The 25,742-nt window shown below is 45.5% G+C and overlaps 1 protein-coding gene across 9 annotated transcripts in view; it reads right to left on the reverse strand.

Moving 5' to 3' along the window:
* Positions 1-2,071: 2,071 nt before the first annotated feature.
* magi2a (membrane associated guanylate kinase, WW and PDZ domain containing 2a) overlaps positions 2,072-25,742 on the reverse strand; it is a 181,203-nt gene continuing 157,532 nt past the window's right edge. For 3 of the 9 annotated variants that reach the window (XM_056424401.1, XM_056424398.1, XM_056424402.1), the window contains 10 exons: positions 23,504-23,545; positions 23,286-23,401; positions 22,826-23,018; positions 20,210-20,476; positions 18,922-19,107; positions 17,245-17,458; positions 16,315-16,540; positions 14,840-15,034; positions 9,815-9,953; positions 2,072-5,292 (listed from right to left, as the gene is read on the reverse strand). In XM_056424401.1, coding sequence (XP_056280376.1) covers positions 4,625-5,292; positions 9,815-9,953; positions 14,840-15,034; positions 16,315-16,540; positions 17,245-17,458; positions 18,922-19,107; positions 20,210-20,476; positions 22,826-23,018; positions 23,286-23,401; positions 23,504-23,545 — 2,246 coding nt within the window. In that variant the 3' untranslated portion in view covers positions 2,072-4,624. Of the gene's footprint in view, positions 5,293-9,479; positions 9,630-9,814; positions 9,954-14,839; positions 15,035-16,314; positions 16,541-17,244; positions 17,459-18,921; positions 19,108-20,209; positions 20,477-22,825; positions 23,019-23,285; positions 23,402-23,503; positions 23,546-25,742 lie in introns of those variants that run through there. The other 6 variants (XM_056424406.1, XM_056424403.1, XM_056424405.1 and 3 more) reach the window with 6 other exon arrangements.

Consider the following 25,742-nt stretch of genomic DNA (forward strand, 5'->3'; position numbering starts at 1 on the left):
GAACCCAATTCACAATTCATACATCAACACATCAGAAAATAGATCATATTCCTGTGTCATCTCTCCATGGGGGGTCATGATGACGTATGCATACAGGCCTGTGAGTATACATGTGCCCGACCCACAATGCAACACAATCAGATGAAACTCATTCGCCCACTTGAACTTTGTGACACGACTTATCGCATTAAATAAACAATATAAAGGTCTATTGATCTCTCTCAAACCAAAAGACACATTGTTCATCCTGCAGCACCCCCCCCCCCCAGGTCCAAGTACCTGCGGGACCGGTTGCTTTGATGTTGTCGGCTCCAGCAGGAACCGGACCGGCCTCATTCCCTCCCGCAGGTGATGCTCGCTGTGCAACAGAACTATGTCGGTTTCCCTCGCATGCGCGTGCACGTACAGCCAGCCCGCCAAACAGGATCCAGGTTGAATTATTTGGCAGAATTAACTCTTTTAACCCTTGTGTCGCCTTCGGGTCAATTTGACCCGATTCAATGTTTAATGTCGGTGTTCTTTCGGGAGTCAACAAACAAACATAAAGTACCTCAAACTTAAACTTGGAAAACAATATTAATTCTAATAATTTTCTGGAGATTTTAATAGCTAGGGTCATATTGACCTCAAGGGTAAAATATGTTAGTAAATATAAAGGTAACAGGAGGGTTAAACATTGAATCGGGTCATATTGACCCGAAGGCGACAGGAGGGTGAAACATTGAATCGGGTCAAATTGACCCGAAGGCAACACAAGGGTTAAAAGTCACACGGGAGACCCCGGATGTGCATGACATGATGTAACCGTGGGGGCTGCAGTCTAATTGGACTTTCAGTGTGTTGCTCCCAAAGGAGTTGATTATTATTTGTTCTTCTTCTCCTCCATCTCTCATAAATTCGGGCTAACTAAGGACGAGGGTCGTTTTATTTTATTATTGTATCCCCAGATGCAGAGTAAGCATCTTTGTATTGCTTCATAACTGTTTGCTCACCTCAGGTATAAAACCAAAAGCTTTACTCCGGGCTGAGGTGATGCAATACGAGACCTAGATGCTGAAACCCTCCATCACCACAGGTGCTGTGCACATTTTGGTGTGCAATATACAGAAGTAAAGTATTTTCTGAGGCATGAACTTCTTTGTTTTCTCTCTGCAGAACCGTTATATTAAGAAATGACCCTCTTAAGCATCCGTCCATCAAACTGAAGATCCAGAATGACGCAAGAGGTTGTGTGTATGTGTGTTTCAACAGGATGCGTGTGTGAAACACACGACTGGAGGAAGCGCGCGCCAGAGGGTTCACCGGTTCCCAAAGCAGGTGAGGAGCATGCGCATGTCTACCTGAGACACACGAGGTGAGTCATTAACACAGACATAGTGTACTGAGTGTGAGTTATTTAAATAAACTACGATAACATTGTATCAGAGGAACTGTCTGCTAATAACTTTATGTAAGTTCAACCATTATGAAACCAAAAGAAGGATGTATAGGCCTGGTCTATGCTGCCCTCTAGTGGAGGTTTGGAGAAGGTGCACACACCGTATGACACTATTGCGTTTCTACTCAACATGCACCAGAAACTATTAGTAGTTTAATTTTGTACATATAAAAATACGTGTATTTTTAGGTTTTAAATACCTCATTAAGATAATTACATCAATTTAAATTAAAGGCCCTTTACTTTAAAAAAGAAAAACAATCTTCTGTAATTCACCTGGTTTACCCCCACGTGGCCAAACAGTGACACTACAACAAACTACAACAGACTTTGTTTATTTGCTCAGAACATAAATATATATATATATTTATAAATGTTTATATATATAAAACCATTTATATATAAATATATTTATATATCTTTAAATATTTACATCAATATATCTATATATATAAATATTCATATAAATATTTATAAACATTTATATATCAATATATAAATATTGTTATGAATATTTATATATATATATATTGCTTAATGTGCTGATAAAGTAAAGTCGTGTACACATTTATGTGACTTGTGTGCTGTAATTAAAACCGCCGCCCACAATGAAACACAGCAGCGAGTCCTAAATAAATCTTTCATGTCATGTCAAGATTTTATTTTAACAGCGTTTCAGAATATCATACAGGTAAACAAGATTTTTGCAAAAGTTAATATATCCATAGTGTTGCATTTCATAAAAATAGTTGCTCCACTTTAGTCTTTGTGACCATCAATAGTACACGGAGTCATATTTATAGAGATATTTGGGGTCTACACACTGCTATAACACTACACAGTGATGCCGAGCCGCTCGGGTGGGAGTGCATCGTGTCTTTCAACACACACGCTTTTTTCTTTACACCTCTAGATGTGTTTTGTATTTTTTTTTTTTGCAAAGTACTTACATGTTGGCACATGGAGACCGCTCAGATGGGGGGAAGCAGTGAGGTGTGCAAAGGTTGAGCGAACATACGCACTTTATTTTATATTTTTAACGTTTTTGTTCTTCAAACATAAAAAAAAACGAAGAAGTCCGATGATGATGATGATGATGAAGAGACAGTGTGACGGCAGCATTCATGTCGAGTGTATTTTTGGGCCTCTCTTCGTGACCTTGCCCCTCACAGCGTCTACAGGTCACCGGAGGTCACAGCCAGCTGATGATTATTTCTCCGACTTAATAATTCCCAAAGCGCCTGATTGCGCTTTTAAAAAGTCAGTCCGCTTATTCATCGAGTAATTATGGATCGCCATGGCGACACGTAATGACTGCTTTCCCTTTGCTCTTTCGTTCTTTAAACACCGGTTGCAGCGGAAGGAGAGGACTCTTGTGTTCTGGTATTATGACTATTCTAATATTTTATTTTTACTCCTGACGACGTCGTCTCATTCAGAGGATTGCCAGAGAGAGAGGGAGAGAGAGAGAGAGAGGGGTACGGACGCTGGGAACAGATCTGTTCATTTAAAACTTGTCAGTTTTAGCGTAAATAAAAGAAACCCCGAACATCAAGCGCTCCATCGCGGCTTAGCAACCGTAACCAGGCGCCGCAGACCCGTCTAGCTTTGGCTTTAAGTCCCAGCAGCTTTTCAAGAGTTTAAAATCAGCTTAAAAAAAAAAAGCATTTCCAAAAACCAGAATCACAGGAGCTGAAGTGGACCAGAAAGCTCTCTAATTAACGTTTCTGTTGGATCTGATTAGTCGAGTAAAATTATTCCAGCATCACCGAAAATACTTTTTTCTCTCTTATTGCTAAAAGTGAAAACAGAATGTTTGATACAAATAAGCATGTTAGCCAAAGATGGATTTCACCTGGTTTAAAATCATATTTAATCACTTCTTCCACTGTGAGGATGCTGGGGAATGTAGTTTTCTGCTCTTTTAGCGCGATATTATGAATGAAGCCATCCAAGGTTTAAGTCCCGCCCCCTTTGTGTGCAAGACTGATGAGTCAGCTGGAGACAACGTGAGCTTCTTCTGGCAGGGTTCAGCCCAAAGTTGCATAAAAATGTTCACCTTTGCATTCGTGCCGTGACCTTCAGACAGGAGACGCAACGCAATCACCGGAAAACAAATCAACATCTCGCTGTCAAACGGAGGCCGCTGATTGGTTCATCCGGGTCGAGGATGAGCAAACCCTTCTGATCTCTGTGAGATCGATGCTTTGACGACAGCCGCTCGGTTTGAGTCTTCAGACAAAACTTCGGACATCGAAAACTCCTTTGATGTGGACCGCCCGCAGCTCTGCCGGTGGACTTCCACACACGCGTGAAATGAATCACACGCCTCGCTGTGTCGCCGTCGGGAAGAAAAACACAGTTTGATCTTAATATCCGTGAAGTGGATGTTGTATAGCAGCCTGTCGTGACCCTCCCAAGTGGTTCCTCTCTGTCAGTCTAAGGCACTCCGCCCCTCCCCCAGTCGCCTCCTCTCAGCCTCTCAGAGCGCATAGAGATCCACCTCAACGGGGGTCCGCCGAGACCCCGAAACCACAATCAGGAGTGTAGAGGAAAAAAAGGGGGTGAAGTTCCGCTCAGCTCGACTGAAGATGATCTTATTTACAAAAGTGATCCCGCGTGTTCATATGCGTTATATAATATATCTATGTCTATACCCATCCGGTAGACTCAGGCCCACTCAGTCTGCGTTAAGGCAAAGTTCTGCTGGTCTCGTCAAAAACAGGCAAACCGTCTTCAACGAAACTCCATCCAGAAGAGAGAAAGGTTTTTATATTTGCATGTTCGAGTCGCCCAGTTCTGCTCGTGGGGGGAGGAGGAGGAGGGAGGAAGAGGAGGAGGGAGGAAGAGGTGAGGAGGGGGAGAAGAGAAGTCTAAATCTAGTTCTTTAAAGTCTGTTCTCCGTCACACATTCTACTTCTGCTCTTCCATTGCTTTTTAAAGTTGTTTTTTTAAAGGTGGATGATTTTTTCTTCTTCTTCCAGTTCTTAAGGTGGTGGGTGTAAAATATTTCTCAAAATAACTTAGAGTACAGTATCATAAATAATAATAAAAAACACCCCGTCCCCCACTTTGGTCCTCTGTGGTCTGTGGGGGAACGGGATGGAGGGGGTGTGTGTTTGTGTGAAGGTGTGGTGGTTTCATCCACTAGGGGGGGGGGGTAATCTCAGCCGTGGAGCCGCGGTGTTATCTGCTCAGCGTGGAGGTGCCGGCGCGCAGCGTGCCGGGCAGCTTGTCCGACCCGGGGATCTTCCACGGCCCGGGAGACACCGTGGCCTTCCTCCCCGCCGCGCCGCCCTTGCCGGGCCGGCTCTCTCCCGGACCCCAGTCCGGCTCCCCGGTCCCGGTCCTGCTCGGCTCAGAGTCCGCCTGCTGCCCGCCGCCGTACCGCTCCGCGTCTACGACGCCGGTCCCGTTGGTGTGCGGGAGCTCGGAGCCGCCGGGAGACCCGGTGGATTCTCCTCCTCTGTCCCCCCCGGTGTTCCGGTCCTTGGAGCGCCCCCTGCTGGCCCGGGAAGCTTTGGGCCCCCCGCTCGGCGCCTCCTGGCCCACTTCCCTCTCCGTCGTGGGCCGGACCCTGTGTCCCATGCGGGTGGGCCTGCCACCCTCCTTCTTGGCTCTGCCGCCGCCGGTCGAGGCCGCCCTCTTCCCGCAGCCGATCGGATCCGGACTCGGCCGCTCGGCCTTCTGGGGGCTCGCGGAGCGCTCCGCCCGGCCGCCGTCCCGCGGGACGTCCGGAGGCGGCAGGTGAGGCGGGTCGGGGGCCAGGTGAGATGAAGGCGATGGCGTGGAAAGGCTGTCGATGGGAGGGGCTACTTCCGACAGGCTTGGGGCATCCCATGGGGCGGCATTATCTGGAGCGCGCACACACACACACACACACACACACACACACACACACAGTCAATAATAAATCCACACCTCTGCTTTAGAGCTGGCGCGCATGCCACGGCACGACCAAACAACATCACAACAAACACGGCAGTCATTCCTCTTCCACGAGCATCACAGAACATTCCAGAACGACGTCACTCCGGAGTGTCTCCTTTCTCCTCACAGAGCGTCTCCTCTCTCCTCACGACCCGGACAACCTCAAAGACCGTGGCGGAAAATCTAAAAACCGGTTTAATGAAATGGATGACGTGTCCAATAAGGTGGCGCTAAAGAATGTATGAAAACTAGGGCTGTCAGCGTTAACGCGTTAATCTATGCGATTAATTTGGCCGCGTTAACGCACTAAAATATTTTAACGCAATTAACGCAAGTTTTTTTTTTTTTTTAAAACCGCGGCAGTACGGTTTGACACTGTTTCCGTTTTTAAAACAATCATTTCTCCGCGAAAATAAGGAGCAGAAATCAGTTTAACTCGTGGATGAATCAGTCGGGTTTCCTCCTGCTCCTCCTTCCTCCCGCGACGTGTCGGGTGACGCGGCGCGGAGAGAACGCGACACACGAAACCTTCACCGTGATTGGTCAATCCGTTTGTCTGTCAACATTTCGGGGGAAAAAAAACCAATGAACACTCAGTAAATCACAAAGGACCTCCCACCTCACAGGTATGGCTCATTTAGCAGCCTGTCAGTCAGAGAACCAGAGGACACGGCGCGAGGACAATGAGGCTCATTTCAGAGCTGAGATTGTTCTGGAATGTTTGATGTATAACACGTGGGGGTGTGTCACATGCAAAAGACTTTAAACGGTGAATTTAATTTATTTTGTAAAATGTATAAAATGCCCCCCGCCTCCAGAGGGTGAACAGGACATATGTGAATGTCAGTCAGTTACCAAGGCCACTGGTTCTGCTGCTGTTCAGTGGTAAAGATGACAGGACCAATGGGGTCGCAATATACTTCTTTTTTTTTACTAATCTGATGTTTCACTGAAGAAACAATTTATCATCCACGATATTAAATACCTCGCTGGCACTGTATATGTAGGAGCCTCTTTGAAAACACAGCTCTGTGTGAAGTTTTGTCTTTAAAAAGAAGAGAAACACTTTTAACCCTTGTGTTGCCTTCGGGTCATTTTGACCCGATTAAATATTTAACCCTCCCCCCGCCTTTGGGTCATTTTGACCCGATTCAATGTTTCACCCTCCTGTTACCTTTATATTTACTAACATATTTTACCCTTTGGGTTCAATTTGACGCCAGCAATTAAAACCTCCAGAAAATTATTAGAATTAATATTGTTTTCCAAGTTTAAGTGTGAGGCACATAATGTTTGTTTGTTGACTACCGAAAGAACACCGACATTAAACATTGAATGGGGTCAAATTAACCCGAAGGCGGCAGGAGGGTGTAATATTGCTTCGGGTCAAAATGACCCGAAGGCAACACAAGGGTTAAACGGTGAATTTAATTTTTTTTGTAAAATGTATAAAATGCCCCCAGCCTCCAGAGGTTTAACGTGACATATTTGAATGTCAGTCAGTTACCAAGGCCACTGGTTCTGCTGTTCAGTGTTAAAGATGACAGGACCAATGGGGTCTCAATATACTTCTTTTTTTTTACTAATCTGATGTTTCACTGAAGAAACAATTTATCATCCACGATATTAAATACCTCGCTGGCACTGTATATGTAGGAGCCTCTTTGAAAACACAGCTCTGTGTGAAGTTTTGTCTTTAAAAAGAATGAACTTTTAACTTTTAATTGCGATTAATTAATCGCAATTTCAAAATGTGCGATTAATTAGTTAATTTTTTGTAATCGATTGACAGCCCTAATGAAAACGTTTGGGCCAACTCTCTCTCTCTCTCTCTCTCTCTCTCTCTCTCTCTCTCTCTCTCTCTCTCTCTCTCTCTCTCTCTCTCTCTCTCTCTCTCTCTCTCTCTCTCTCTCTCTCTCTCTCTCTCTCTCTCTCTCTCTCTCTCTCTCTCTCTCTCTCTCTCTCTCTCTCTCTCAGCCTGAAGAAGTATGTCTCCGGCGCAGCAGCTGCATTGAATCTACTCTACACTCCTCCTCCTCCTCCTCCTCCTCCTCCTCCTCCTCCTCCTCCTCCTCCTCCTCCTCCTCCTCCTCCTCTCTCACGGACCGTTAGCTTTAGTTTCTGCGGTCCCTCGGCCATCGGTCATTTTCAGGGGGCCGGAGGCGAGGCCAGCTACACCGGCGCCACAAGACCCAATTATAAAGCCGACTCCCGTGCAGCGCATTAGACCCAGGACTGGGGGGGGGGGCTTTTTAGAGAACGGCTGCCTGCTGTGACGGAAACGACTCGACGAGGCCGCGGAGAGAGAAACTAACGGCCGCGTCTCGATTTATAACAACAAACACGTCAGAGGGACTCAGAGAGAGAGAGAGAGAAAAGTGTTCGGCCTTTTAGGAAACAGCTCCGGAGTGAAGATGAGTCAAATCCGGGAACATGTGAATATGTAATCCGGGTTTTGAGTTATCACAAAGTGAGAAAGCAGCGGCCATGTTGAGTGAGAAAAGATGGAAGTAAGTAAAGGTAAAGGTTTGAAGCCCGAGAGATCACACACACACTAATAGGAAGAGCCATCGGAAAGAAAACGCGAGGATTTCTATTTCTAAATCCGAGAGCCTTGTTCCTCTGATCGTACTCGTGACGCATTACGGGATGTCAGCCTTTAGTTCGCTGGAGTCGCTTTGAAACGAGCCGAAAAGGAACTTCTGCGTCCTCTTTTCTCTTTGATAAATATGCGCTGCAGATCTGACGTCAGATAGCGGCACAGAAACACACACAATGCCACACACACACACAATGCCACACACACACACACACACAATGCCACACACACACACACAATGCCACACACACACACACAATGCCACACACACACACGATAATATTCATGCACATGCCAAACGATCAGCTTTTGAAGCCAAATACGTCCTCAATCGTTCCTAAAAAGCACGAACATGCCCGTCTCCTTTGGACACGTCAGTATGCTGATGTTTTAAACTGAATTAATCCCAAGAGATTATTTGCATAACCTAAATCCGTGGGTTCAAATGTGGCCTCGTGATGACGGAGGACCGGTACGAGGTTCTTTAACCCGCCTGTTACCTTTGGTCAATTGACCCCCCATTCAATTTAAAATAAGGGTGTTCTTTGGTCGTCAATTTGACCCCAGGCTTTTTCACTGTGTCAAAATATAAAGAAATATCAACTTTTTTATATTTTATTAGGGGCTATTTCAACAAACAACAAACACAAACAACTTACACTTAAACTTGGAAAAAACATTATTAATTTTCATTCTTTTAATTTTTTGAATTGATGAAATTGACCCCGAAATAAAATATGTCAATAAAAATAAAAGGTAATTAAACATTAACATTGGGTGGGTTGACCGATCAAGGTAAAGGACAGGGTTAAAGGCCGGAGAAGCGGCGCCATGTTACAACAGCTCCGCACAAAGAGAGAGATTAAACCCCCGGTAGAGAGAGAGAGAGAGAAAAGAGCCGACGCGGGAGAAACGCCATCACACTCTATTTGTCGTGTTTAGGGCGCCGGAAGGTGACCGCCGAGGCCAAGCGCTGATGGGTGTGCATCACCGGGGTCTTTGGCCCCTCCCCCCCCCACCACCGAAACATCTCTCTCTCTCTTTCTCTCTCCACCGGGAGGATGCGGAGAAGCATCGCGCTGGTGCAGAACGCCGAGTTTTATTACCTCCGCCGTCATGGAAAAACAAACGTCCCCTCACACGCCCAATTTGGGGGATTTTCACCGGGTAAATAATAATCTGCCGGAAATATTTCCGACTGTATTTTTCTCCAGCCGGCGGGGAGCTGTTGATTTATCGGTGCAGGAGGAGTTATGTTCACTATATTTACAGCCCCCCCCCCACCCACACACACACACCCTCCCACAGGAGCTTCAAGTCGTATCTGTTGATTATTTATAGAGGGAAAATGTCAAATCTTCAAGCGTGCGGGGGGGGGGTCAAAGGTTATCAAATGAGTTGTTGTGAAGTGAAAGCGCTGAGTGCATCCGGAGCAGAGGGGTAACACACACACCACGGCACAGGGGGGGGGGGGTTACGTGAAGAGAAGAAAACATTCGTGTGGTCACAAACCGTGTCTTTAGAGGGGCCCATGAGGAAGAAATAGGGGGAGCCATGCTTGTCACTTTTCATGCACATGGAGAGACTGGAAGATACCATTCCTGAAGAAGGGGAAGTAACAACCTAGACCGATCAGTTAGTGACCACTGGAACGGACAGAAGCTAAACCGACGTTAGTCGAGACAGAAGAGACACATGATTAGTTTCTTTAACAGTGAAATACAGAATAAAGAGATTAAGATCCGACAAGAATGCGTGTTATCCAGAGGTAAAGTGAAATCTACGAGTTGAGGGTTAAGAAGTGTGGGATGGAGGAGAGGGGGATGGAGGAGAGGGGGATGACGTACCGTACTCTGGGACCTGCCCCGTGCCCCTCTTCAGGAGGAGGCGGACGCGCCGCCCTCCGGACTTGATGAGCTCGATGGCTCGGGCGTGGCTCATGTTCTGGGTGCTCTCGCCGTTGATCTCGATGATCTGGTCCCCGACCTGGAGGAGGGGGAGAGGAGGGAGAGAGGAGGGGGAGAGAAGGGGGAGAGGAGGGGAAGAGGAGGGGGATAGAAGGGGAAGAGAAGGGGGAGATGAGGGGAAGAGAAGGGGGAGAGGAGGGGGAGAAGAGGGGGAGAAGAGGGGGAGAGAAGGGGAAGAGGAGGGGAAGAGGAGAGGAGGGGAAGGGGAGGGGGATAGAAGGGAGAGAGAAGGGGGAGAGAAGGGGGAGATGAGGGGAAGAGGAGGGGGAGAGAAGGAAGAGAGGAGGAAGAGAGAAGGGGGAGAGGAGGGGTAGAAGAGGGAAGAGGAGAGGAAGAGGAGGGAGAGAGGAGGGGGAGAGGAGGGGGAGAGGAAGAGGAGGGAGAGAGAAGAGGAGGGGGAGAGGAGAGGAGGGAGAGAGGAGGGGGAGAGGAGGAGGGAGAGAGAAGGGGGAGAGGAGGGAGAGAAGGGGGAGAGGGAGAGGAGGGAGAGAAGGGGAGAGGAGGGGAAGAGGAGGGAGAGAGAAGGGGGAGATGAGGGGGAGAGAAGGGAGAGAGGAGAGAGGGAGAGGAGAGAGGGAGAGAGGAGAGAGGGGGAGAGGAGGAAGAGGAGGGAGAGAGAGGGGGAGAGAGGGGGGAGAGGAGGGGAAGAGGAGGGAGAGAGAAGGGAGAGAGGAGGGAGAGGAGGAGAGAGGAGGAGGGAGGAGAGGGAGAGAGGAGGGGGAGAGGAGAGGAGGGAGAGGAAGAGGAGGGAGAGAGAAGGGGGAGATGAGGGGGAGAGAAGGGAGAGAGAAGGGGGAGAGGAGGGAAGAGGAGGGGAGAGGAGGGAGAGGAGGAGAGAGGAGAGAGAGAGGGAGAGGAGGGAGAGGAGGGAAGAGGAGGGAGAGAGAAGGGGGAGAGGAGGGGAAGAGGAGGGAGAGATGAGGGGGAGAGAAGGAAGAGGAGGGAGAGAGAAGGGGGAGATGAGGGGGAGAGAAGGGAGAGAGGAGAGGGAGAGAGGAGGAGAGAGAGAGGGGAGAGGAGGGAGAGAGAAGGGAGAGAGGAGGGGAAGAGGAGGGAGAGAGAAGGGAGAGAGGAGGGGAAGAGGAGGGAGAGGAGGGAGAGAGGGGAGAGAGGGAGAGAAGGGGAGAGGAGGAGGGAAGAGGAGGGAGGAGGGGAGAGGAGGGGGAGAGGAAGGGGAGAGGAGGGAGAGAGGAGGAAGGAGGGAGAGGGGAGAGGAGGAGGAAGAGAGAAGGGAGAGAGGAGGGGAGAGGAGGAGGGAAGAGGAGTGGAAGAGGAGGGAGAGAGAAGGGGAGAGGAGGGGAAGAGGAGGGGGAGAGGAGGGGAAGAGGAGGGGAGAGGAGGGGAAGATGAGGGGGAGAGAAGGGGAAGATGAGGGGGAGAGGAGGAGGGAAGAGGAGAGGAAGAGGAGGGGGAGAGGAGGGGAAGAGGAGGGGGAGATGAGGGGAAGAGGAGAGGAAGAGGAGGGGGAGAAGTTTGAGGGACGTGTTTTCAGTTCAGGTTGGAGTCCAACAGGTGTATCCACGACGTTGTGCCGAACTCGCGAGGAAACTTTTGCCGAGTCGGCGATAAACGCCGCGTGAGCGGCCGAGCGCGTTTTCACAAAGCATTCAGAGCGTCGTTAAAGCTCTCCTCGGACCGGTTACCGTGACAACAACGCGTCGAGAGGACTCAATGAGCCGGGCGCCGTTACACACCGGTAAAGGAAATAAAAAAATAAAAAAACATTTTTGTAGAAGTCACAAGAACTTAAGAACCGTAAGATCCAGACCGACGTGTTTGCGTAACCGTGGAGATAATTAATCTGAGATGCTAAATTCTAATTATATATTATCTGCGAGATTGTTTCAATCCCCCCCAAAAAAACAACGACCGGTCGAGTTCAGGAAGGTGAAAGTAAAGTCATATGAGCAGCGAGCTGATTGGAGACGATCTCGCCGTCGCTGAATATAAAACGCCTCATTAGCGAAGCTTCTCTTCCGAGGATCTATAACTCACCGGCGAGCGTTAATAAGCATCACCGCGAACCGCGTCAGTTATGATTAATTTTGTCAGTAATGTCGACATCGTATTTGAATGGCATTAAGACGGGGGGGGGGGGGTTGAATATCAATAACCTGCAGCGGCTTCGTTAACGCTAATGTGAATTGTACATATTAACTGGACCCCCTCCCCCCCTCCTCTCTCTCCTCCCCCCCTCATACTTATCAGCCAATCAAGAGCCGGCTGATGGGAGAGGAGTCACGGGGAACAGGGCAAAAGACATGGCGGCCAATTTACGCCAACAAATGGAGAAGTCCAGTGGTCATGACTGGGGGGTCATTTGAAAGTCAGGAGCGGACTCCAGTCAAGAGGGGGGTGAATGGGGGGGGGGGGGGAGTCATTAGGTGTCACTGCAGCGGTCCCGAGGAGAGGGGGAAGGCGGTTCCATCGCTGGACCTCGGCCCCGTTTTCACCTTTAATAAAGAGGGAGCTGGAGTTGAAGCCGACGCCCACGCACAGCTCGACCAATCCCTGAAGGTTTAACGCTCAAAGGAGGCCATTAAATGCGTTATTCGTTATAACCCCTGTCGCGTCTTACAATTTCCTGAAAAGCATCTTCACTCGGAGCAAAGCGAACGCTTGTTACGACGTATCAGAGCTCCTTCCTGATTAGTTTGTGACTAGCGCTCAAAAAGTGGATTATTTTCTTTCTCTTGAGAGATTTTTTTGGGTGTTTCTGCACCGTGAAACGCGTCAAAGCGCGACTTCAATTTAAAGCGACAGGCACGTCCAACGCCGGTGACCCGCTACCTCGCGTTGGCTGACAGTGAAATGCAGATTGATTCCTCGGTGTGGATCAAAGCGCTCCGTGTTCTCTGGAGTCCATTCAGGGGGAAGAGTTCATTTCAATATCCCACCGGCGGAGTGGCGAATGGCAGAGGAGAGAAACTCATAGTTTACTTTATACTTCTACTCTGTGAAATACTCACGACATTTCAACACTTTTCAGATTTAAATGCTGAGAAACGCTCAGAAAATAATCGCTGCATCAATTTTGCCAATTAAAAGAAAATATATATAAAACTTCTTCTACATTATCCAGTCCCAACAATCTAATACTAAAATATAAAATACATGAAATAAGCATTTATAATCAATTTTCTTAAACATTGTGTGGATAATAACTTGTTTTTGTGATGTGATATATATATATATAGATATATATATACTAGTGTATTCCTACTTTTACAAGAGGAAAGGATAAAAAAAAAATCTTCCACCGCTGTTCAGACTTCACTGCACTTTATATGCTGGATTTAAGTGGAGCTCAAGAGGGATTCTTCTTCTTCCTCCTCCTCCTCCTCCTCCTCCTCCTCCTCTCATCGACTCTCATCGACTCCGCCAACGAGGCGGGAGAGTAACACCTCCCCCGGGGGCCATTTGCACACATTATCTTTAACGGGTTCATCGCCAATAAAGAACGTAAAGCAGACAGACCGCTGCACACATAAAGAAAGAGGACACGAGAGGAGGAGATGAGGAGAGGAGGAGAACGACGTGCCGGTTGACTCATTCTGCACTGACAGACAGAAAAGCTACGATGGAGGAGGCGACGTGTGCTGCTGCAGGCTGCGAAGCACAAGGTGCAAATAAGGAGGCGGGGCTTTAAAAGGCAGGAGCAACGATGGCCAGAGGGAGAAATGTGCAGCTATCCACACAGAAAGGCATCATTTAAGTCAGCCCACTTCTATCTTTATTTTGATGAATAATATCCGTGACTAAATGCAAAGGAGAGATGTATTTTTTAGGAACTTGGGAGGAGAAAAAAAGAAGGACGAACCGTCTCTGTTATTTTGACAGATTATTTCTTAATCGACTGAAAAAAATTGAAATCCAAGAAGATAGAAAGCAGCCGTGTTAATACGTGTGCAGGTTTTTGCATGTCTACCTGTATTTATTTATAAATATATATACAGGACTGTCTCAGAAAATTAGAATATTGTGATGAAGTTCTTTATTTTCCTATCTCTAAATATTAGAATATCATGAAAAGTATACTAGTAGGGTATTAAACAAATCACTTGAATTGTCTAATTAACTCAAACACCTGCAAGGGTTTCCTGAGCCTTGACAAACACTCAGCTGTTATAAATCTTTTTTTTTTGGTCTGTGCATTACAGAAAATAAAGAACTTTATCACAATATTCTAATTTTCTGAGACAGTCCTGCATATATATACACTACCGTTCAAAAGTTTGGGGTCATCCAGACAATTTCGTGTCTTCCATGAAAACTCACTTTTATTTATCAAATGAATTGAAAATTGAATAGAAAATATAGTCAAGACATTGACAAGGTTAGAAATAATGATTAATATTTGAAGTATTAATTTTGTTCTTCAAACTTCAAGCTCAAAGGAAGGCCAGTTGTATAGCTTATATCACCAGCATAACTGTTTTCAGCTGTGCTAGCATAATTGCACGGGTTTTCTAATCAGATATTAGTCTTCTAAGGCGATTAGCAAACACAATGTACCATCAGAACACTGAAGTGATAGTTGATGGAAATGGGCCTCTATACACCTCTGGAGATATTTCATTAGAAACCAGACGTTTCCACCTAGAATAGTCATTTACCACATTAACAATGTATAGAGTGTATTTTTGATTAATGTTATCTTTATTGAAAAAACAGTGCTTTTCTTTGAAAAATAAAGACATTTCTGACCCCAAACTTTTTAACGGGAGTGTATATATATTATATTTTATAAGGTTTTTGTACCTTTGTATACGTACAATTTGTACATCTTTTCCTTAGCATGTGCATATCTCGAAAAATAAAAATAAAAGATTTGATCACAAAAAAGAAGAAGATAGAAAGCAGCCTAATCTCTAAAAAGAGAAGAGTGGGGGTGGGGGGGCATACCCTCATCCTCCCGTTGCGGATGGCCGGCCCGTCCTCGGCCAGGCGCAGGACGAACAGGTCCATCTTGTACTCCCGTCCTCCACGGATGCTGAAGCCGAAGCCCTTCACACTTTTCTCCAGCTCCACCGTGAAGAAGTCAAAGTCCTGGGAGAGCGGCGGGCAGCAGAGGTCGGGGGCGATCCGGGTCGGTGGGATCTGAGGAGGAAACGGGCCGTGAGCGAACGCGACGCAAACAAAACACGACCGCAACTAGATTATATATACTTTAGAGATGTTTTCTTTTACTTATTTAAATTTTTTATTATAAGACAAAAGACAATACATAGACATAGCACCTAGAGGACGACAGAACAGTTGACATAACATCATAAAGTCAGAGTATTGAGAAAAACATGTGTGCATGTGTGTGTGAGCTTTTTTTTAAAATGAGAGATGTTTTCACCGTAATCACATATACGGTATGAAGGTAAACATTTAATATATCCACTTTAAAAGGATTTTGAAGTGTGTGTCAGATTTTTACAAACACACCATTCTTCACATCTAGTAAATAATGTAATATAAAGATATAATAATTTAGGCAGGCTTGAAGCAGAAATATATGAAGTATATTTGCACATAAACAGCAGAAGGTAGCGTCGTCAAAACGTCTTTTAATTGCAAACAGTTGCTTAATTACACGTCGAGCAGCACTGATACAAACAGTTTTATGACCTAAGACACACACAGACATCATGTCACCATTCTGAATATTTCTCTCTCCTTGAAAATCAATCGGTTTAGAAGTTACGCTTCATTAAACTTTATATTGGAGGGTGTTCTTGCAAATAGAAATGAGGACGCACAAAATAACATTTGGAGAGGTAGCACATGTTTATTGAGGCGGAAGGCTGCTGAGGAGTTTGTTTTTAATTAAAAGATATATTTAATAAAATTGTGTTGAAAATAATTGCTCTTTGTAATAAACGAGAAAGACAGATTATGTTTTCCACTTTAATAATGTGTAATACATTTGTACATATGAAGAAGGAATAACCTTTTATTTCTTTTCAAATGAAAGCAATTTATTTATTGTATTTTTTTTAATGAGCTTGGGAGGCCTGCTGTTAGATGTGTTTGTTTATCTGGATTCTTTCAGTTTGAGTTTAGATTTTGTTTGTTTCAGGATGATTTTATAAATTTTTTATACTTGATATTTTATTTCGGTACAGAAATACAACCTTCAAAAGTAAGAATGCATAATAATGATACAATATAAAAAGAAATAAAAATAAAGTAGAAATTAACCATGCATTTGGCCAAGAAGGGCCGTAAGGAAACACAAAAATAAAAATGTTAAAGCAGGAAAATAATTATAAATAAGGAAGCAAAAATAATCAAAACAACCATGCCTTTGGTCTTATCTTTATTATTTCGTTGTTTTTTGGGTGATTTATGTCTTTTTTTTTCTATTTAAAAAATAAATAAATCCTTACTTGCACCGGCGGCATCCGGTAGTCCGGCAGCGTGAACTGCCGCGTGTCGGCCGCTAGCTGCCGGTAGTCGAGCAGCGGCGGGTGCCGGTAGTCCAACGTGGGCGGCTGCCTGTAGTCCGCCACGGGAGGGTGCCGGTAATCCACCGGGGGCTGCCGGTAATCTGTGAACGGCGGCTGCCTGATGTCGGGTTTAACGTCCTGCCTCGCCTTCACCTCTGACCTGTAACTAACGGACCAATCAGAACGGAGGAAGACATTCCAGGAGGGAAAACGACCGCCGCCGATGTCTCCGGACACGCCCCCGTAGGTGTGTGTTCAGCTTGGTTCTGGTTTGCACCGACAGCCATGAAACGAGACTTAAGTGGGGGAAATTAAACTGATTTTCTTCCTACAAACCCATAAAATGTTTATGAATAAAAACAAGTTATCTCCGAGCACCGGGCGAAGCAGACGGGGTGAAAATGCAAAGACATGGTAGATTTTGGGACCCCGTAGTGGATATTATTATACACCGTAGACACAGCGACAGGGAGCATCTCAGGGTTAAGTGTCTTGCTCAAGGACACATCGACTAGGGCGGGGATTGAACCGCCGACCCCCTGATTGGAATATATTTGATTCATGTACATAATTTAGCAGTCCGTAACAGTTAAGTGATGTTATATAAAAAGCTGAGGAGAAAGAGAGAGGGAGCGAGATATGAATAAGGAGAGGAGATAGATATAAAAAAAGAAATTGTTAGTGAGAGGAAGAGGAGGGAAAAGGGGGAAGAAACTATAAGAAAATGAAGTAAAAGTCGAAAGAATGGGGCCAAGGGGATGACCTCCTACCTGTGCTCTCAGAGGAACAGGGCTCAGGTAGAGAGGGGTCTGTCGATCGAGACCCCAAACATGCAGCGTGGGGGTGAAGCAGCGTTCGGGCGTCGCCTACCTGCTCTCGTGGGTGTAGGTCTGAGGTGGAGCGGTGGGCAGCTGGGCCACGGGGCTCTGGTGAGACATGGCACCGGGCTGGCCGAGAGGAGGGGGGTTGGGTTCTGTGACCGCCGGGTTGGGCTGTGAGGCGGCCGGCTGGGTGTTGGGGCTGTGCTGCTGGGCCATGGGGCTCTGCTTCTCTGAGCTGGGGGCTGATAGGGGATTACTGATCTCTGGGACAGAGGAAGGGACAAAGGGAATAGCAACGGGCACTTTAGAGCTAATGTAATGTAAATCACAAAACATTAAAGCATCTCCAACCACGGAAACCCCCGGTTCTGAGAAGTGGAGCCAGTGCTGAGTTGCCTTGCATTCTGTCTCATGGCCAGCAGGGGGCGACTCCAATGGAAGTCTATGAGAGAACGACTCGACTTCTCTCTTGATTTATTACCTCGGTAAACATTGTAAACGTGAGTTTGCGGTCTAAATTGAGAGTTTCAAGTCTTCTTTTATTCCAGTATGATGTTAATTTAGTCAATTATGGTTCAATTTAAAGTAAAACAGACCATAAAGCAGAGTATGCTGCAGGGCGGGGCTACCTTTTGATTGACAGGTCTGGGAATTGTCTGTTTTTGTCTTTAACCCTTTCAGCAAAAAGCGGAAATCGTTAACGGGGTTTGGTCGGTTGCAAATGTCTCTGGTTGCAAAAAAACAAGATGGCGTCGAAAACCAAGATGTCTGCAGGCCGAAATGCCAAGTTAGGAAGGCTTAACCCTTGTGTTGCCTTCGGGTCAATTTGACCCGATTCAATGTTTCACCCTCCTGTCGCCTTCGGGTCAATATGACCCGATTCAATGTTTAACCCTCCTGTTACCTTTATATTTACTAACATATTTTACCCTTGAGGTCAATATGACCCCAGCTATTAAAATCTCCAGAAAATTATTAGAATTAATATTGTTTTCCAAGTTTAAGTGTGAGGTACTTTATGTTTGTTTGTTGACTCCCGAAAGAACACCGACATTAAACATTGAATCGGGTCAAATTGACCCGAAGGCGACAGGAGGGTTAAATATTGAATCGGGTCAAAATGACCCGAAGGCAACACAAGGGTTAAAAAAGAGGAGAGTGGATATTTAGAGCTTTTTCTGCAGAAACAGTTTCCTCCAGTGGAGGGAAACGACGATGAGAGAGCGTGAGCCACAAGAGTAAAGTTAACAATGAGCCGAAACTCAATATAACGCTCCATAAAGCCGCGGACTGGGTGATAATCCTGCTTTCATCAAAGTGTAATTCACACGACTCCTACCAGCAACACAACAGAAGCTCACTCCTCGACGACTAACAGTGGAAAAGTCCATCTGGGTATCTTTAAAGTAGCATTCAATGAGGAAGTGTTAAATGTCCACTACAATAGAAAAGTAGACCAAAGTAAGGAGGGAAACCATTATTATCAATAAGTATGGTGCATCTTTTAAAGTACACTGAAGAGTCATTCCTAATAAACATTAAAAGATGGACGGACTCTCACCGATGTGACACGTGACAGTTAATCTCAACAAAGTGCCAAAGTCACATTGCAACTTTGATTTAACGGAGCAAAAATCATAAATCGCCGCTTCAAGTCCTCGTCTATCGTGTCATGTGTGTGTGAGTGTGTGTGTGTGTGTGTGTGTGTGTCCACGTGTTGGCTCACCTTCCTGCGCGATGATCCTCAGGGTGACGCTGAGGCCGGCGTCCTTGATCAGCTTGACGATGTCGGCGTGCGGCATGTTGACGATGGACTGGCTGTTCACGGCCAGGATGCGGTCGCCCACCTTCAGCTTCCCGCAGCGGTCGGCCGGGCTTCCCTCGATGATGCGCCCGATTTTATGAGGCACGGCTGTCGGATTCAAGCGCAACACGCTGCAGGTGAGTGGAGGATCACGCACGCCGCTCGCTGCTCGACGGAGTACGTGTCCGTCTCTCTGGTTCTGCCGTTAACCCCAGGCTTACGTAAGGCATGCTGGGTTTTTTCTCCTGTGTGTGGGCGATGCACAGCAGAGTGTGACTGACGTGGGAGCCCGTGTATAATTGAAGAGACAGATGGAGTGAGCGGTGCTTCACTTTTTATTGAGCCATGACCTCTTGTACTGACGCTATATGCACTCTGAGGAATAAGGTTCCACCCAGAAGCCTTTTTTAGATTAAGAAATATATTATATTAAGAAATATTTTATTATATTAAAAATATATTAATATATTAATAATATATAAATATATATACAGTATATATATATATATATTATATTAAGAAATATTTTATTATATTAAGAATATATTAATATATTAAGAATATATATATATATATATAATATTAAGACATATTTTTATTATATTAAGACATATTTTATTATATTAAAATATATGAATATATTAAGAATATATATATATTATATTAAGAAATATTTTATTTTATTAAGAATACATTAATATATTAAGAATATATAAATATATTAAGAAATATTCGATTATATTAAGAAATATTTGATTATTATTACATTAAGAAATATTTTCCTCCCAAAAGATGATTTTTGGAAGAAGAAGTTTAGCAAGGATTGTTAATAGAGCCATGAACTGGGATAATGAACCATGGTTGCACCACATCGTCCTTCTAGAGGTAACCCGTGAAATGTTAAAAGGCCGACATCGCTGTTATTTACGATAGATTGATGACTTTTTTTCCCGCGCCCTACTCAGCCTCTGATTGGCTCGTACTTTTCACAGATGGTACTCCTCAGATTCTCTTATTGGGAGGAGCCGAAGAGTCCTGTATGGTTCTAGTTAGCGTCTTTATCCCCAAGAGTGTATCCTGATATGGTGGTTTATACAAGTCTGAGAGCTTTGACGTGAGGTTTAGCTCTTTAAGTTCTTCAAGTGACTAAACAAGATGGCTGACGATGAAGCGTCTACTCAACGCCACCAAAAACCATCCTTGGACTCACTGTTGATGGCAGCGGCCTCGGGCCTGTTGAGCGAGCTGATGATGACGAAGCCGAAGCCTTCGCTCTCCTTTCGGTTGATGATGACGTCACTGGGTTGCGTGTTGGCGGCTGACGTCCTGTCTGAAGCGGCGGCGGCGGCGTTGCCCATGGCGACGGTGGGGGCCTGGGTCGGGCCGGTGCTGTTGGCATACGTGAAGTCGCTGCGCGGGGAGCTGTGTTGCGTGTTGACGGAGCCCGGGCTACGGCCGTTCTCCGGACAGGACTCACCTGCAGGGGGCGGTAGAGAGCGGAGTATTTACACAAAGGGGGAGCTGGAAGAAGTAATCAGAAATATTTAAAACCAAAACAAAGTTCAGTCACTCCAACAACTTCGTGCAGTCCCAATAAAAGTATAAAACAATGTGAAAACACTCCGTTATAAAGAGCAAAAGTAATAGAACAAATGTTTTATTAATACAAAGAAGTCAAAGTACCAATTAGATGTCCCCTGTGAGTTATTATTCCACATTAGTTTATTAGTCTGTGCTGGTTTTAAACAACTTTTTATGCAGTTTAGTCCAGTGGTTCTCAAGCTAAGGGTCGAGGCTCCTAAAAGGGTCACCCGATAAACCAGAGGGGCCGTGAGATGATTAAAGGGGCAGGACCGAAAAATGAAGTTCTGTGGCACCAATCCATATTTTGTAAATTTTCTCTGATATTTGTTTTCTTTTAAAAGTTTCTTAAATCAATCCCCTGCTTTACTCTTTAACAACGTGTTGAACTTCATTTAAATGTTTTTATGTAAAAATCTCAATCAAATCTCAATTTAAATGCAGCCTGTCAATCAATTCACGTTCGCCTATATAAATAAAGGCACTTTGTCGTGTAAATTTGGCAAATTTTGTTCATACATAATTGCTTTGGAAGAATCGATGTGCGAAAACAATTAATTTGACAGTCTAGTCTTTCAACTCCTGCTCCAGCTGGAGCTGAATCTCTTCAAACTGCAGACTGCCACTGTCACTGTGTGGTAAAACGCATCATTAAAACGCAGCCGGAGCAGAAGCAGCTTCTAGCACCTCTTGCCAGTGTGTGTGTGTGTGTGTGCATTCTGGCAGACGGAGCAATCAAACCCTCCGCTGCTGTTTGTTCTGATAGCTCACCGAGAAGCAGCGCGGTGGTTTCCCTCTAGTTACACAGCTATGAATTTAAACTGATATTTAAAGTGCCCAAATAGTTATTTCAAAAAAAAAAATTAGGATGGAAGTACGGGGCCCGGCGTGAGTCACAGGAGCCTCTGGTGAGGAGACATTGACAGAGAGGGAGGGATGAGTGGGAAGAAGTGGATTGGTGTGTGTGTGTGTGTGGGGGGGGGTAATAATGAGAACAGGGGAGGCCGGAGTTCACAAGAGGAAGTGCCAAACCGAGTCTCCTGGCTGCAACACACAGAAAGTGGACAATGGAAGAGAGAATGGAGAGAGGGATCCAATGGAAGAGAGAATGGAGAGAGGGATCCAATGGAAGAGAGAATGGAGAGAGAGATTCAACGGAAGAGTGAATGGAGAGAGGGATTCAACGGAAGAGAGAATGGAGAGAGGGATTAGACAGAAGAGAGAATAGAGAGAGGGATTCAATGGAAGAGAGAATGGAGAGAGGGATTCAATGGAAGAGAGAATAGAGAGAGGGATTCAATGGAAGAGAGAATGGAGAGAGGGATTCAATGGAAGAGAGAATAGAGAGAGGGATTCAATGGAAGAGAGAATGGAGAGGGATTTAATGGAAGAGAGAATGGAGAGAGGGATCCAATGGTAGAAAGAATGGAGAGAGGGATTCAATGGTAGAGAGAATGGAGAGAGGGATCCAACGGTAGAGAGAATGGAGAGAGGGATCCAACGGTAGAGAGAATGGAGAGAGGGATTCAACGGAAGAGAGAATGGAGAGAGGGATTCAATGGAAGAGAGAATGGAGAGAGGGATTCAATGGAAGAGAGAATGGAGAGAGGGATTCAATGGTAGAGAGAATGGAGAGAGGGATTCAATGGAAGAGAGAATGGAGAGAGGGATTCAATGGAAGAGAGAATGGAGAGAGGGATTCAATGGTAGAAAGAATGGAGAGAGGGATTCAATGGAAGAGAGAATGGAGAGAGGGATTCAATGGAAGAGAGAATGGAGAGGGATTCAATGGAAGAGAGAATGGAGAGGGATTTAATGGAAGAGAGAATGGAGAGAGGGATTTAATGGAAGAGAGAATGGAGAGAGGGATTCAATGGAAGAGAGAATGGAGAGAGGGATTCAATGGAAGAGAGAATGGAGAGAGGGATTCAATGGAAGAGAGAATAGAGAGAGGGATTCAATGGAAGAGAGAATAGAGAGAGGGATTCAATGGATGAGAGAATGGAGAGAGGGATTCAATGGAAGAGAGAATAGAGAGAGGGATTCAATGGAAGAGAGAATAGAGAGAGGGATTCAATGGAAGAGAGAATAGAGAGAGGGATTCAATGGAAGAGAGAATAGAGAGAGGGATTCAATGGTAGAGAGAATGGAGAGAGGGATTCAATGTATAATGTTTCTAAATGAAATCCGTTCCGTTTTGGGAGTAAATCTAATAAAGTAAATCTCTTGCTCGCCGTGGGCTCACCTGCTCCCTGGCCCCTCCTCCTGATGACCAGGTTCACCTGGCCGTGGCGAGCCGCGCCGTGCATCAGGTCGATGACGTAGCGGTGCGGCTTCCCCACCACAGGGATCCCGTCCACGAGCAGCAGCTCGTCTCCGGGCCGCAGGCGCCCGTCGAGGTCCGCCGGACTCTTCTCGATGATCGCCCCGATCAATATCTGTTATCACACGCACCAGACGTTACACACGGGAAGTGGCGGGCCGGACTGGTCTGTGCGAGTGGTTGTTATGGCGATACACTAACAGCTCAATTACGTGATAAAAATATACTTTTGTTACTTTACAAAAGACATCACAGCAGCCAGAGCCAGCACTCTCCCAGGGGTCAGAGGTCAGGGGGTTAGGTGTACACAGTGTGTGTGTGTGTAGCGGGGTTAGATAGGAGGAAAATGAGGTGAGGGTTCCACGCCCATCGCCATACGAGCCTTCTCACGCGCCTCCGGACTCACAGGCTGCCCCGCCTCGTCCCCGCCCAGCACCCGGAAACCGAAGCCGGACTTCTGCCTGCGCAGGTGCACCTCCATGTCCAGGTACTCGGCCCCTGAAGCAACAGGTGAGTTTAAAAAAAAATCACGTTACAGCCTCTGATTTTGTTTCAGGTTTATCTTTTAACGGCGTCCCCGCAGAGCTGAAGGGTTTTTACCTGAGGGGTCCACTGGGAAAACTGTCCTCGGCTGGCCAGGTTCTGGAGGAAAGAAATAAGGTAGAAAGAACCCGTAAACAAACAAAAAAAGGCACACGACTATCTTACACACACACACACACACACACACACACACACACACACACACACACACACACACACACACACACACACACACACACACACACACACACACACACACACACACACACACACATTCTCCCACTAAAGGCGAGAGGCAGCAGAGCCCTGACTCAGCATTATTGTCACCGCAGAGTTTAAGCATCATCCATAAAAGTCAGGAAGTGCTTACGGCGTGTGAAACACCCGTCTCTAATTTATTAGAGGGACGCAAGAACTGATCTGGAATCAGCAACGTCACACGTCACAGAATGAACTCAGTCGCAGACCCAAGGGGCTGGAAATGAAACGTGGATTCTTATTGTAAGTGTTTTAATCGCGCCGAATGGGGAGAAGGAAACCCACGGCTGCAGGCGGGAGGAGTGACACAGCCGTTTCCACGGAAACCACGCACACGCTTCCCTCAGGAGGAAGCCCAGGAAACAGGCAAATACTTTAAACTGAGCCTAATGAGTTTCACACTATTCACTTTTAAAATGTGAAAAGATAAATAAAAAATGTGAAAAATATAATTAAAAAAATGTGAGAAATAAAAAAATTGGAAAATAAAATAAAAAAATGTGAAAAATAAAATAAAAAAACATTTGAAATAAATAAAATAAATAAAATAAATAAATAAAATAAATAAAATAAAAGATGAAGACAAACTGATCTCACTTCATGTTCCATTAGCTCTCATGATTTGTAGATGTTTTCATTTTCCTTTTTCCCCCATCAGAACTTTCTACTTTTATAATTATTGACGATGTTTTGGTCTACTGAAGCGATACCGTGTATCACATAAAAGGTCAGACATCACAGCTGTGTGTGTGTGTGTGTCTTGAACAATGCTGCCACCTACAATAGCCAGATTTCTTTCCAAGATCAGTGACCTGACAGATAACACTTTGAAAAGTCTTAAAAGGGACTATTTCTTCAGTAGAAAGTAGTTCCATTGAAAAAATTAAAAAAACTTCAACCTCTACCCGTCGAGATATTATTTATGTGTTGTGCTCTACGTGACCCTTAAACCCAACCTGCTCACATTAATGCTGACATTCAACCAATGAATTCAAATGAAGCTACATTAGCAGCGTTCTCTCACAGGACACCGGCAGCCGGAGGTTGTGATGCGGCCCAAAAAAAAAAGGTCACACTCTGCTTCACCCCACAGCAGCGAGAGGGCAAATAGAGCCTCCTCAGACTCGACCCCTGACCTTTTATTAATAGAAAGACAACGGCGAACGTCACACTGATCACTGCACATCCACGGAGGAGGGAGAAGGGAGCGAGAAGGGAGCGAGAAGGGAGCGAGAAGGGAAAGACAAAGAGGTTTGAAAAGGAGACTTTCTGACAGCCACGTCCTCCGGTGCCTGAACACCAGTCCCGTCTATTTCACGTCAGCCGCGGCCTCCTCAAAGACGACGGGAAAAGAGCAAAGAAAGTGCAAGTGGCTACCGGCGAGGATACAGAATGCACGAGGTTCGTCTATGTGGGAATATAGAGGTTTTATATACTATTAAATATATGAAAAGTCGACACTAATGTCATTTTCTTTGCTAATTTGATAAGAATTTCTTTTTTTTTAATTAGACAAATTGCACATGGTTTTAGGCCAATAAATAAAAAGGTGCAGGACACTTTAAAATGACGTCAAAGCATTTTAAACCATCATGTCAGAGACGGCATATTGAATAAAATGTACTAAAATAAAGAATGAAAAATATATAAGTAAGAATTCAAGACCTACTTTTTTAAACTTTCCATGGGAGGTGGGTTGTGGAGACTTGAACTCATGACTTGGATGTTTCTTTATTTCTTGCTACAGCCATGAATAAACATACTATTGTATAAAAAACAGATAGACTAGTTTCTACGACCTTAAACTCCCGGAGGCCGTTCAGAGTTTTTATGGCGCATACTGATGTTGTCACAACAAGAAAATAAAAAAACCGACATCCTCCACATTTTACATGTCCGGGAAAAAGGTGATAATACTGGCTGCCGGAGCATCAGCTGCTGCATGGAGTGTTTATTTAAGATCGCCGTTAACGACGGGAGGCAGAAGGATGTCGATGTGTGAGCGCATCAGCTCATCGGAACGAGGACAACAAAGAGG

Source organism: Pseudoliparis swirei, chromosome 10, assembly GCF_029220125.1.
Source record: "Pseudoliparis swirei isolate HS2019 ecotype Mariana Trench chromosome 10, NWPU_hadal_v1, whole genome shotgun sequence".
Lineage (NCBI taxonomy): Eukaryota > Metazoa > Chordata > Actinopteri > Perciformes > Liparidae > Pseudoliparis > Pseudoliparis swirei.